This window comes from Lathamus discolor, chromosome Z, assembly GCF_037157495.1.
Source record: "Lathamus discolor isolate bLatDis1 chromosome Z, bLatDis1.hap1, whole genome shotgun sequence".
Classification (NCBI taxonomy): domain Eukaryota; kingdom Metazoa; phylum Chordata; class Aves; order Psittaciformes; family Psittacidae; genus Lathamus; species Lathamus discolor.
In genome coordinates, this window is record NC_088909.1 from 108,074,851 (window position 1) to 108,087,221 (window position 12,371).

The 12,371-nt window shown below is 39.5% G+C and overlaps 1 protein-coding gene across 4 annotated transcripts in view; it reads right to left on the reverse strand.

Annotated features, from left to right (window-relative positions):
• Positions 1–12,371, reverse strand: part of EPG5 (ectopic P-granules 5 autophagy tethering factor) — a 78,126-nt gene that overhangs the window by 14,036 nt on the left and 51,719 nt on the right. For all 4 annotated transcript variants that reach the window (XR_010608603.1, XM_065661767.1, XM_065661768.1 and 1 more), the window contains 11 exons: positions 11,996–12,137; positions 10,087–10,258; positions 8,996–9,158; positions 8,130–8,272; positions 6,396–6,552; positions 5,235–5,429; positions 3,924–4,137; positions 2,363–2,523; positions 2,040–2,247; positions 1,318–1,393; positions 306–409 (listed from right to left, as the gene is read on the reverse strand). Coding sequence is in view for 3 of the 4 variants with exons in the window: in XM_065661767.1 (XP_065517839.1) it covers positions 306–409; positions 1,318–1,393; positions 2,040–2,247; positions 2,363–2,523; positions 3,924–4,137; positions 5,235–5,429; positions 6,396–6,552; positions 8,130–8,272; positions 8,996–9,158; positions 10,087–10,258; positions 11,996–12,137 (1,735 nt within the window). In the remaining variant the exon portion in view is untranslated. The remainder of the gene's footprint in view (positions 1–305; positions 410–1,317; positions 1,394–2,039; positions 2,248–2,362; positions 2,524–3,923; positions 4,138–5,234; positions 5,430–6,395; positions 6,553–8,129; positions 8,273–8,995; positions 9,159–10,086; positions 10,259–11,995; positions 12,138–12,371) is intronic.

Consider the following 12,371-nt stretch of genomic DNA (forward strand, 5'->3'; position numbering starts at 1 on the left):
AAATCAACAATTAGGGAAGCTTATGATTTCATGCCCCTCCTCAAGAAGGACATTAAAAGTTGCAGGACAACAATTCTAAGTTCTAAAAAATTCCTTCCATGTAGAACTTCATTGCTTTTATGTTGTATTTGTGTTTTTTAAAGGATGAAATAAAGAAATGCTCCTGGTATCACTGCAGTGATCAGCCTGGCTAAAAGTTTGTAACAGATAAAATCACCTGACATCCCACATCTAAATCAACAGTCTTTTTTGACCTGATAGGCCAGAAAGCGCCACTAAATTAAAACAGTGTAGACTTCACCCACCTTTAAAGCTCTCGTGCAATAGGTTGATGGAATCTGTAAACAAACAGACCATGGTGGATACTACAGGAGTGTCACTCTCCAACCAAGGGTAGCAAGGCTGGTTACTTAGAGAAGTAGAAGAAAAGCAACATAAATTCAGTGCTGAGTTATCAAATCATAAACAATTTAAATATTCAAAAATTCTAAAGCACAGTAAATCAATATAGCACAGGCACCAGCAGTTCTCTCAAACTCAACTTTTTCAGACTTTTCTCTTCTTCCTTAGAAAAAGTACATACTGTAATGTCACACTGATGATCCACGATACCACTGAGTAAGCAGTGATTACCTGATTACAAATCTGACTTACCTGATTACAAATCACAACAGTGATTACAAATCTGACATTTGTAACTGACTTAAAGAGCAAAACACCAGAATTTCTGAATGACAGCACGTATCACCTGCAGTCACCCTTCCAAGTGCTGAAGATGCGCTCACAACTCAAAAAGCTTTGGTTTTGGAAGAAAGTAAAATTTAAATGCATAATATTACAAATAATTATCGATGTGAAGACACAGGTACACAAGACAGTAGATTATCATAGGACTGATTTAGCCTCAAGTTTCTCTACATACCGCTTTGGATTGTGTATGTTTGGCTTTCTTTGTTTTGTTTTAAACTAAGGAATTATAGATATTATGGAAGCTAAAAAAACGAATCTATAAAATCAAGTTTCAGTGTTTTCAGAACTGATTGCAATCATTTTTCTCATAAGCAAGCTCTGGTCAGGGAACAGAGATATTTCATAAATCTAAAATTATTATTTAATTTAAGCCTTGGAAAATGAGACTTAAATAATTAATTAGTTCTGTAACTACTTAGGATATGGCAGAGGTAACAGCTACTTAAATAGAAACTCATAATACAGTCAGAAACTAAAAAAATCCCAGGCAACAATGAAAACCATTCTTACAGGCCTAAAGTCATTACTTCAGCAAAAATTCATCTAACTTTAAAATGCAACATATACCTTGCATCTTCCTTATCCAAGACCAGTATCCACGGTTTAAAGAGTCCAGCAATGACTGAATACAGGGACTGCAATGCTAGAAGAAAACAAAACAAAGAAGTTGCCTTCTTTATTTTTTTTTCCTTCAAATTAGCAACAGTGAACATACTCCACATTTCCAAACTTGAGTACAATGTCCTTTACTTACTGTAACATTTAATAAGTTCTTCCTGGTCAAATACAAATGTAACATACAATATTTAAATACATATATAAAAATATATAAAATATTACTAATTACATTAGCAATGTTGTTTTAACAACAATCATAAGCATTTTGCATTGCTTAGATATTTTAATACCACTTTAGCGCATCTGAGGTTGCGAAGGTAATGACGATTCAGACTTTAAACCTGTATGTACTAAAATAAAAGGCATTTCAGTGATGAAATTCATTAGTAACTCCTTTCCAAATCTCTGCTCAGTGCAAAAGACTGTATTTTTCTTTGAAGGAAGTATGATCTCTTCCTAAAATAACTAAACAAGCTTCCTCCAAGATAAAGCAGAAAGTCTCATATGGCTATGAAGTAGCATCGACATTTACTGTCTGTATTTTAATGTGTTCATCATTGTACAAATGCAGAACAAGAAAATTTTACTGTATACTTAAATGGTCTTTAACAGAGAAAAATCACAGAAACTGAATGACTGTTCTTAAGTAATTTGCTTTAAAGACACATTACCTGCTAGAATTCTGTTACTGCCAACAGGCTCTTGGGCTAAATTGGCAACTTCCATGTCAGTAAGTCGTTTAATAAGATACTCCAGAAATTTATTCAGTTCAGCCACATAAGGACTCCACTTTGAAAACAGGCCAAAAGTCCTGAAGTCCGCTGAACTGAGTCGGAGTTTGCAGAAAGATGTGGAAAGCCATTCTATTGTCTCTCTAACCTGTGAAAAGAAGGAAACTATTCATCAGGTGCAGAAAGACTGCACAGTAGTGTTGTCACTGGTGAGCATCTGTTAAAGCCAAAAAACATAATAAATCAGGCAAAGAGGAACCCACCTGTTCTGCAGAGAGGAGAATTTTTGCTGCATCCTGCAATACAGGGTTTTCAGTAGAGTCATTTTTCTTGAAGCTTGCCTGCTCAGGCACTGGTAAACCACATCCCAAAGCTCTAAGTGATGCTTTCCAACAGTCAGGGCTTAGAAGCTGCTCTGATGAGCCTTAGGAGAAAGAGAAGGAAATGCATTTGTGATAATCAGGAAAAGGGTGTTAGCCCCTTTCCCAATACAAGTCAGAAAAGGTTGAAATTAGACCTCCCTACTACATAAAAAAAAATAAACATAAATAGCTACAGCATGAGTTTGAAATTCCAAAGTTTAAAGGTGTGAAGTATTTCTATTTCCCAAACATAAGAAATTTAACCTTCCCTTTTGGCATCTACATAGAATCATAGAATCATAGCATAGTTAGGGTTGGAAAGGACCTCAAGATCATCCCGTTCCAACCCCCCTGCCATAGGCAGGGACACCTCACACTAAATCATCCAACACAAGGCTTCATCCAACCTGGCCTTGAACACTGCCAGGGATGGAGAACTCACAACCTCCCTGGGCAACCGATTCCAGTGTCTCACCACCCTAACAGGAACGAATTTCCTCCTTATATCCAATCTAAACTTCCCCTGTTTAAGTTTTAACCCGTTACCCCTTGTCCTGTCACTACAGTCCCTGACAAAGAGTCCCTCCCCAGCATCCCTATAGGCCCCCTTCAGATACTGGAAGGCTGCTATGAGGTCTCCATGCAGCCTTCTCTTCTCCAGGCTCAACAGCCCCAACTTCCTCAGCCTATCTTCATATGGGAGGTGCTCCAGTCCCCGATCATCCTCTTGGGCCTCCTCTGGACTTGTTCCAGCAGTTCCATGTCCTTTTTTATGTTGAGGACACCAGAACTGCACACAATACTTCAGGTTAGGTCTCACAAGAGCAGAGTAAAGGGGCAGGATCATGCTCTCTTAAGAGTTTCCCAGGCACTTAGCACGTTCCTGGCTACAATCACATATTAAGAGACAGCTGCTGCATCAGCGCATAGTTTGACAGAAAGGAAGTACTTTTGTTCTTATTTTAGAGGCACATCAGATTGTAAGTAGCATCAATGTCAACCAGCATGTTTTCAGCAAATTGCAGTATCAGTCCCAGGTCCCCATAATTTCAGTTCTCAGTTTTACATTGAAGGGTGCTCTAGAACAAGGATTCTGCATTACAGATTGTGGCATAACTATAATTAATAAGGGCTTCCATTAATAGAAACCTCTCCTCCATCCTTATTCTGTAATACGGTGTCCTGGTTTCAGCAGTATCAGTCATTTTTCCACGACATATGGGTTGAAAATCTGCTGTCACTGATGTGTGTACTTGGTCTGCAGAAGAGTGTTTCCTTCTAGTCAAGCTAAAAGATGTCTAATAAAAACATACCACACAGCACACACGTAAAAGTGCATATAGAAACTTGGTTTCAATCATTCCACATTTGCTGCTATTTAACTCTACTGCACACAGTTCATCTTTTTAAGCCAGAAAAGTTCAGTACAAAAGGCTATGTACACATCTACTCAGATACTCACTTTGCAAGAACAATCTTAAGAAATCACTATAGTGATCAGGGAACTGATATTGGAGAAGGTTAGTCCAATGTTTGCAGAAGATATTAAATGGCATCAAAATATCTTCGTCGGGTTCAAGGCCACATGCATTCAGAGCCAAGTGAATAGACTCCAGAAGCTTAGTACGTTCAGACAGAGGTGGTTTAGCAATGCTTAACCATTGCGTAAGGTCAAACTAGAACAGAGGACAGGACACATTTGTAAGCAGAAGTTTTAACAGCCACAACATCTTTAGGAGAAGGAAGAATTATCAGGGGAAAAAAAAATATTCTGAAGTTTTTATATATTTAAGAACAAAACAAATTAATCTGCACCTCATTAACCCCAACTCAAAACCAAGGCAATGTTCTCTAGAGGTTATGATTTAGCATGTTGCAGAAGTCCCAGAATTTATGAAACAAGCCTGGGCAGGAGTTTTCTGATTCATAAAGACGTGTATCAATTTCCGTGCTTTAGAAACACTGCCAAGCAAACACTTACAAGCATTAGACTGGATTACTCTCCGTAATTCATAAATTTTCAGGTGAAGGCACAAAGTTTTTGTAGCTTTTAGACCATCTGCTTAGATCTAGGTTACTAGGGACAATGCTGATCATTGCCACTAAGAACAGTTCAGAGCTGTGGCCAAAACAGACTACCTGCTATTCACAGTTGCCATACCCCACATCTCTGCAACTAATGAAGAGAACCAGTGACATCAAAGCCTAAGTATAACAGGAATTTCTCCAATGGCACTACAGGTAGGCAGTATCCTGCAGCCCTGAAAGAAGAGATGTGCAAATCACTTGCTTATGTTATAAGACAGGCAGGAAGGATATGGGTGTCAAGCAGAGATGGAAGTTTCAGACAGTGTTTCAAAGTGTTTCTAAGATAAAAATAAAAATAAAAAAATATTTTGGCAAGATACCTGGGATTCAGTGGCTATCCTAATGAATGTCTCTGAAGAGATACCAGACAGAAGCTATTGAGAGTCTGCTTTAATTTCAAGAGTAAGAGTGCACTGAAGATTAACTCCTAGGAAGCACATACTGATACTATCTGGGCTAGGAAACAGTAGCTTTAGCTTCCTATTTGCTTTCGCTTCCAGTCCCTCTTGAGCTTAAAACGTATACCGTTCAGGGTGAGCAATATCAAATTATAGAACCTGTCACTGTTATTGTAAAGTACTGCATTTGCACCTCTTTCTTCCTTAGCCTAAAGTCACCATCTTTAGGAAAAGAAGACCCAGAAAAGCAACCCACGAAGCAGATGCAGTATACACGAGTACTTTACCTTTGTCAGCAGCATGAAGACAACATCACTGTTATCCTCACTCAGAAAGGCCACGACTTTTTCATATAAAGCCACAAATTCACTGGGAGAGGCAACAGGAGTGAAGTAAGGGGAAAGCAGTGTACAGAGCCTCCGGTTCTGCAGGATCGTCTGGAGAAGACGTTTACACTCTGACTTGGTCCCACTGATGAACACCTGATGAAATTGGGAATAGTGAGAAAAGTACCTTAGTATGAATCTATTGGAGCACACACCTCTGGTTTGTAGAGGCAAGCACAGTTCTGGTCTTTTTTAAAAAGAAAGATTTTCTCAAAAAACAAAAGACTGTATGAGATCATCACCAACTAAACACTGCTGCTCCACAAGATATCATGTAAAATAAGCATGCTTCCCTAGCATGCTGAAGAACAGCACTTGTGACTACACATGTTGTCTAAAATTACCTAGAAATACAACTTCTTTCATGGGATAGCTAAAGAAAATGAATTCAAGTTTCAGCAGCCCTGCCTAATAGTAGGAAAAATTTAGCAGAACTAGGGCTATGAAGAGCTTTTCACCACTTCAGCTGCTAGAGGTGCTTAAGGACATCTGCTTCTCAGAAAAAATCATGTATTTGAGAGATGAAAATAAATACTTGGACCCACAGCAGAGGCTAATGCTTTTTCTCAGAGCACCTTGTGATGTGTTCCCCACAGATAACACTATCACCACCAACAAGAACTTATGTTCTCTATTGAACTTCTGGCTAACTCCCTACACAAAGAATACTGCAAGTCTGTAGCAAGAGATGTCTACGTTGACAAGATATGCATCAGCTAGAAAGTTACTGGTAACAGCAAAATATACGCCAAAACCACTCTTATGCACTGGAGGTACCCAAACTTCAGCTACTTGCCCAAAAATCCAGCCTACCATAGCATTTAGCTAACACAGACAGCATTTATTAGCACAAAGAAGGCATCTCAGAGGAACAGCTTTTATTTTGCTTATATGTAAGCGTAAACTCTCCTAAAGACTCTGTATATTATACAAATGGTTGAAAGCAAAACTGAATGGAAGCACAGAAGTTAATTTTCAGACTTCTGAATGTTTTAGACTCCTAACATCAGCAGGCAATTGGAATAAGCATTAGACATCCAAAAATCAGGAGAATAAACTCACTTGGCCTAGAATCTCAATGCAGGATGTAAAGAACTGCCTTGTGGGAGGACTGCGTTGAGTTTCATCACACACATATTCCACTAATGTAAAAAACAAACTAATTCCAACTTTCTTGATTGCAGGCATAGGCTGCACCTTGTAGATATTTATTAAGGCCCTGAAAGGATTAAAAAAAAAAAAAAAAAGAAAGCACAGATTAGATTTTCATAAGGCAAACAATCTGTAAAAAGAAAGAAAGGTTTCTTGCCAGTGTATAGCCTTGAGATGGGTATTTCTGGCTTAAATGATAATCAGGCACAGGTTCACCGAATCACAGCATGGCTGAAGTTGGGAAGGACCTCTGGAAGACATCTGGACCAACCCCCTTGCTGAAGCAAGACCACCTACAGCTAGTTGCCCAGAACTATGTCCAGATGGCTTCTGAGTATCGCCAAGGACGGATACTTCACGTATCTGCGCAGCCTGTGTTACCCCTCACAGTAAAAAAGTGTTTCCTGATGTTCAGAGGGAACCTCTTGTGTCTTAGTTTGTACCCATTGCCTCTTACCCTGTCACTGGGCAACCTTAGAAAGAGCCTAGCTCCATCTTCATTGCATCCACTCTTCAGGTATTTCTATACGTTAATGAGAACCCCCTGAGCCTTCTCATATCAAGGCTGAACAGCCTCTGTTGAGCTCCATTAATTTTGCTGCCTCCAAACCTCAGAAAATCTTCATAACTAGTCAGAAAGTGATCATCAAAAGGTTTTTCACAGCATAGTTCCAAGACACTATTTCTCCCTTAAATCATGGGTTCTTCATGTTTTTAGGCCACCTCTATTACACCTGTACTGCAAGAAAATTTACCTCACTTTACTTAACAAGCTCTGCAGAATTAAAACAGAAACAATTTTTATGTATTGCCAAATAAATGGTTTTTTTGAGCTCAAACCCCATCTTCACTGAGTCTGAATTAGAACATCTGAAGAAACGCAATTCCACAGATGTAAATGTGAAGAACTAGCTCATCTACAGAATTTTTCAGATTAATGAGCAAGAATGAATACACACAAACAGCAACAAAATATTTTCACTTGTACTGTGACTACACTCTGTGGGAAAACAACTGCTCTAAAAGAATCCCAGTCTAGAAGCTGGAGAAGAATGGTGTTGCAAAACTGGACTCCTGGGAAGAACCCTAAAAGGTCTTTAAGAGGAAGAGGGCTTTGGATTAATCCATTTGTTAACCGCTCTCCCAAAAAAAGTGGTTATTACATAGCCCTCTTCCACTGCAGTTTTGTTTCACATATTGAAAAGCTACTTCAAATCACAACTCTCTATTAAAGAACTGAACTGTAACAGGAAAAAAATACAGAGAAAGATATTAAAAACATGCAGGTTAGCCCATGGCTGAGACAGCTGTGGTACAAATTTGCCACTTCCTAAAGTTAAACATATCATCCCTGTCATCACTCAGTGTGCTTTTGGGCTATCCTAATACACAGCATCATAAACAGAGGTAGAAAACAATACTGTTTGCCCTTCTGAAGCTGAATGATCTTCTAATAATAAGTGTTATTTCTTTAGGTGTCTTCATTACAAACACAAAGGCCTCAGCATTCCAGCTCTATTGCTGACCCAAGCTGTTAACCAGTATGTAAAATACATAAACAGGTTTCACATTTTGAACTCTAACACACAGAAAAAAAAAAAAATACGAAACATCACTACCTAAACCAGTGTCTGAACAACCTACGTTATAAAGTTTTCCACATGTACTGCTGCTTCCACGACACCCAGAGAAGGTGGCTTCTTGGCTTCTGCCAGCAGTTGTCTCACTTCTTTACGCAAAGCATGAAGCTGCTGGCTCACTGCTTCATTTTTATGTTTCCCTTCAAACTAAATGACAAAAAGATACATGTTCATTTCACAATATTTATGGGGTTTTTATAACTCTTCAATGTTGCACCTACTTGAATGACGCAAAGCCCAGTAAAAGAACTCTGAATACAGATGTCTTCCCCTGCTCCCTTGCCCCGAGAGCTTTCATCAAGTACACATCCTTGGTCATGCTCCTGTTTAGTTATCACACACTAATGTAATTCACAGCTTTTTAATTCACAGGGACTGAAACATAAAGGGGATCAAGAAATTCATGTATCAAGCAACATGGGAGTATTTCTGTAAACATTTTCATGCCTCTGTTCTTATCACAGAATCGCAGACTGGTCTGGGTTAGAAGAGACCCTAAAGCTCACCCAGTTCCAACCCCCTGCCATGGGGCAGGGATATCTTCCACTTGACCAGGCTGCTCAAAGTCCCATCTAATCCAGCCTTGAACACTTCCAGGGATGGGGCATCAGTGAACTTATTCCCACATTCACTCATTGGAAAACACTTCAGAATGAATGCTATGAGCAAAACAAACTTTATGCAACAACTTATCATTCAGCTGCTGATCTGCATCTCCATTCGAGCATCACATACAAAGTATTTCAGGTGACTGTTATGCATGTATGGCTTCATTTAGTCAACTGCTACCATTCTTGTAATCATTCAGCCAATGCACTTTAATTATCCACGTCCAACAGCCCCAAACCAGAAGTGAAAACATGTCTGTACCTGGATGGTTAGGAGAGCTGCTCCCTGACAGCCTTTATTTGAAGTTCCCCGGCACTCCAAATGAAGGGTAATCTGCTCTTCCCGATTGACATACAGCTTAGGTACTGTGTCCAATATCTCACTATTAAGAGCAACATGCTGAGATTCCCACAGAGCTGCAGTTCTGAAAACCATTTATTAATAAAGTTACCAAAATATTCACTGAAAACAGTAATGCTAGAATTCATAAGACTTCAACTCAATGTGCTATACAAAGACTCATGACACTTTTCTAGAAAGTAAGAACATTAGATGAAATTGAGTTAAAAATTCAAAACAATAGCACTTCAAAGCAAGAAAGAAATAGGTTCATAAGAACAAAACTGCTCAAGTCTGCATAAGTCCCTTTTAACTATTCTATATGGTAATCTGGAAAAAAATTAAATAGATAACCCTCTACAGGAAATTGGCATTTTCCACCAAGCAAAAAAAAATGGACTGTGGGATTATTCAATCAACAACAACAACAACAAAAGAGATAAGAAAACAAACAAACAAACAAACGCAAACCTACCTAGAAGTGGTGCTGGAATTGATTGGACACATTCTCTCTTAGGCTTAGCACGTTTTATGTTGGTTTATAATATTGCTACTAAATTATATTGTTACTGGACATGAACAGCTTGTGTTTCAAAATAATTCAGATGGATTCTTCCATCTGAAGCTTCCAGAAGCTAACAGTCCTAGAATTTCACTTTTGGGGACCCCAGTGCTTCACACTGCAGCTACTCCATTGCTGCAAATGGGTTAATTAACTAATTGTGAACAAATTCAGGCTAAAGGGAGGCTTTAAGAAATATGCCAAATGAGAACAGAAACTGTGGAAGACAGATGTCAGCTGATGCAATCTCAGTCATTAGATAAGACTTAAGTAGTCTTATCTTTGATAAAGGAGTGGAATAACAACATGATAGCAAAGAAGAAAAGAAAAAAGTGAAGCAGAATTCAAGTAGTGACAGTCTTGTCCCAGCACAAACGAGGCTGCTGTAAAGGACACCTGAAGATACCACTAGGTATGCTAGTGAGGCGGAAGGGAAACAGCTGTATCTTACTTGGCATGTCGTTGCAAGATGTTAAGGTCCACGCGCATGAGCTGAATTGCTTCTTTCTGACTTACTAGACTGGCAGAGGAAATAACTGGCACAGGAGCTTTCATCGTCTGGAGTGGAAGAGGGGGCTTTGGAGTATCAAACTTCTTCAAATTATTTATTATTCTCTCTTTAGCTAAAGAAGAAAGCAAGAGCAAGTTCTGTCAGTAAGAAAACTTCAGGAAAAACTGAACAAAAATATTTGTTTCACACGGACCACCTTTAGCAGCAGACAAATACTGCTCAGGATTCCCCCCCTTTAAAAAGAAAACAAATAAATAAAAAAAAAACCCTTAGCTAATCTCCCTGTTTTGGATGGCAAAGTTTATTTCACACAGCTAATTTCAGCTGCACCACACAGACATTAGGATCTGTCCTGGGTTCAGCAGCAGCAGTCATTTTAATCCTTCTTAGTTGCTGGTGCATTGCTGTGTTTTTGACTTTCAGCCTGGGAACAACTCTGATAACACCAATGTTCTTAGTTGTTGCTCAGTGATGATTACTCCAATCAAGGGCTTTGTCAGTATCATGCTCTGTCAGGGAAGAGGGGAAGTCAGGAGGAAGCAGAGACATGACACCTGACCCAAACTAACCAAAGGGGTATTCCATACCACAGCACGACATGCCCAGTATAGAAACTGGGGGGAGTTACCCGGAAGGGCTAGACTGCTGCTCAGGTCGAGCTGGGTATCAGTTGGCGGGTGGTGAATGGTTGTATTCTCTTCCCTTGTTATTTCCCTTATCATTATTATTATTGGTGGTAGCAGTAGCAATTTTGTGTTATACCTTAGTTACTGGACTGTTCTCATCTCAGCCCATGGGAATTACATCCAGGAGCTGGGGGAGGAAGAAAGCGGGGGAGTGAGCAAGCGGCTGCGTGGTTCTGAGTTACTGGCTGGTCTTAAACCACGACAGTTCTTTGTGGCACCCAGCGTGCGGCCATGCTAATCTTTTCTGTATCCTTCCAATTTTAGTATATGTGTTGCCAAAGAGAGCACATATGCCAGCTGGGCTTAAGCCACAACAGGATCCAAGGACCCATTGCTCAACTTGTTTCCCCCAGTCACTCCTACCTTCCAGCCTTTGAAATTTCCTCTTGTCACCCCATTTTTTTCCCTCATCCAACAGAGGTTCCCAGACCAAGTCTAAGCCAAATACATCTTCCTTTCCTTACAATTCATCCTAACCTCTAGTCTTGTCAGCCCCAGGTCCTCCCCAAAGCACAGCCTCTCTCTAGGTTAGCTCTCTCCTCCTTCTGATTCCCATTCGGTTCCCTTGCCTAAACAGTGCCAATTCACCGACGAAACTATTCCAGTTCCCTTCTACTTCCTGCCTCCCTTTTTTAAATCAGCCACAGAAAAATATCCAATCTCACTATATCCTTAGTGTATCTACCATGACTATTACCTATTCCCTTTGTACTGGAACAACCATTTTACCATGCGAAATTGCAGTGAAAGACATTGAAAACAACATCAAAAGCAACAAAATAAATCCCAGGCACTATCTTTGCTTTCAGTTTCAATGCTTTTTGCTTTTGCTTGGAGCTATCTCTGTCTAAACTTCAGGATTATTCAGCTTGTCTGGAGCACACTCTGTGCAGAGGGATCTTTTGGGAGCTTACCTACGAAGGTCTAGACACAACATGACCTGCTGTTCTGTGATGTGGCAAACTTTCAGCCAAAAACCATCGATGTTAGCCTCTCACCTCAGCATCTTAGTGAGAACACTTCACACAAAATATTGCACTTATAGAAAACAAACTGTATTAACATCTTTATTCACAGACATCATGTTCCTAAAGAAACCAGGGCTTCAACACACTCATAATTCTTTGTGGCCCAGTTTCATTAATATTAGTCTTATGTCATACCTGATAAAGGGTTGGTGAAATCTGTTCGCCCTGCAGAAACACAGGCTGTATGTGATTCCACCTGAACCTGCAGCCAAAGGTTTAGAGCTTCCTGAAACTCACGGTGTATGAGTTCCACATTGACATACTCCATCCACAAATCCTATAGCAAAGAAGAATTAAATTATCACTTCTATTTTGGTGATTACCACACACTGTGAAGTATCCACCTCAGTAAGTGGGGAACTAAAATAAGCACATAAAATTAGACCCTGCAATTTAAAGTCATAATAAAAATTATTACTATGTGAATATATATATACCTACTGAAGAAAAATTAGGCAGATTTTCTATCACATATATCGATAACCTATTGGAAAGCATTCATGACGTGGGA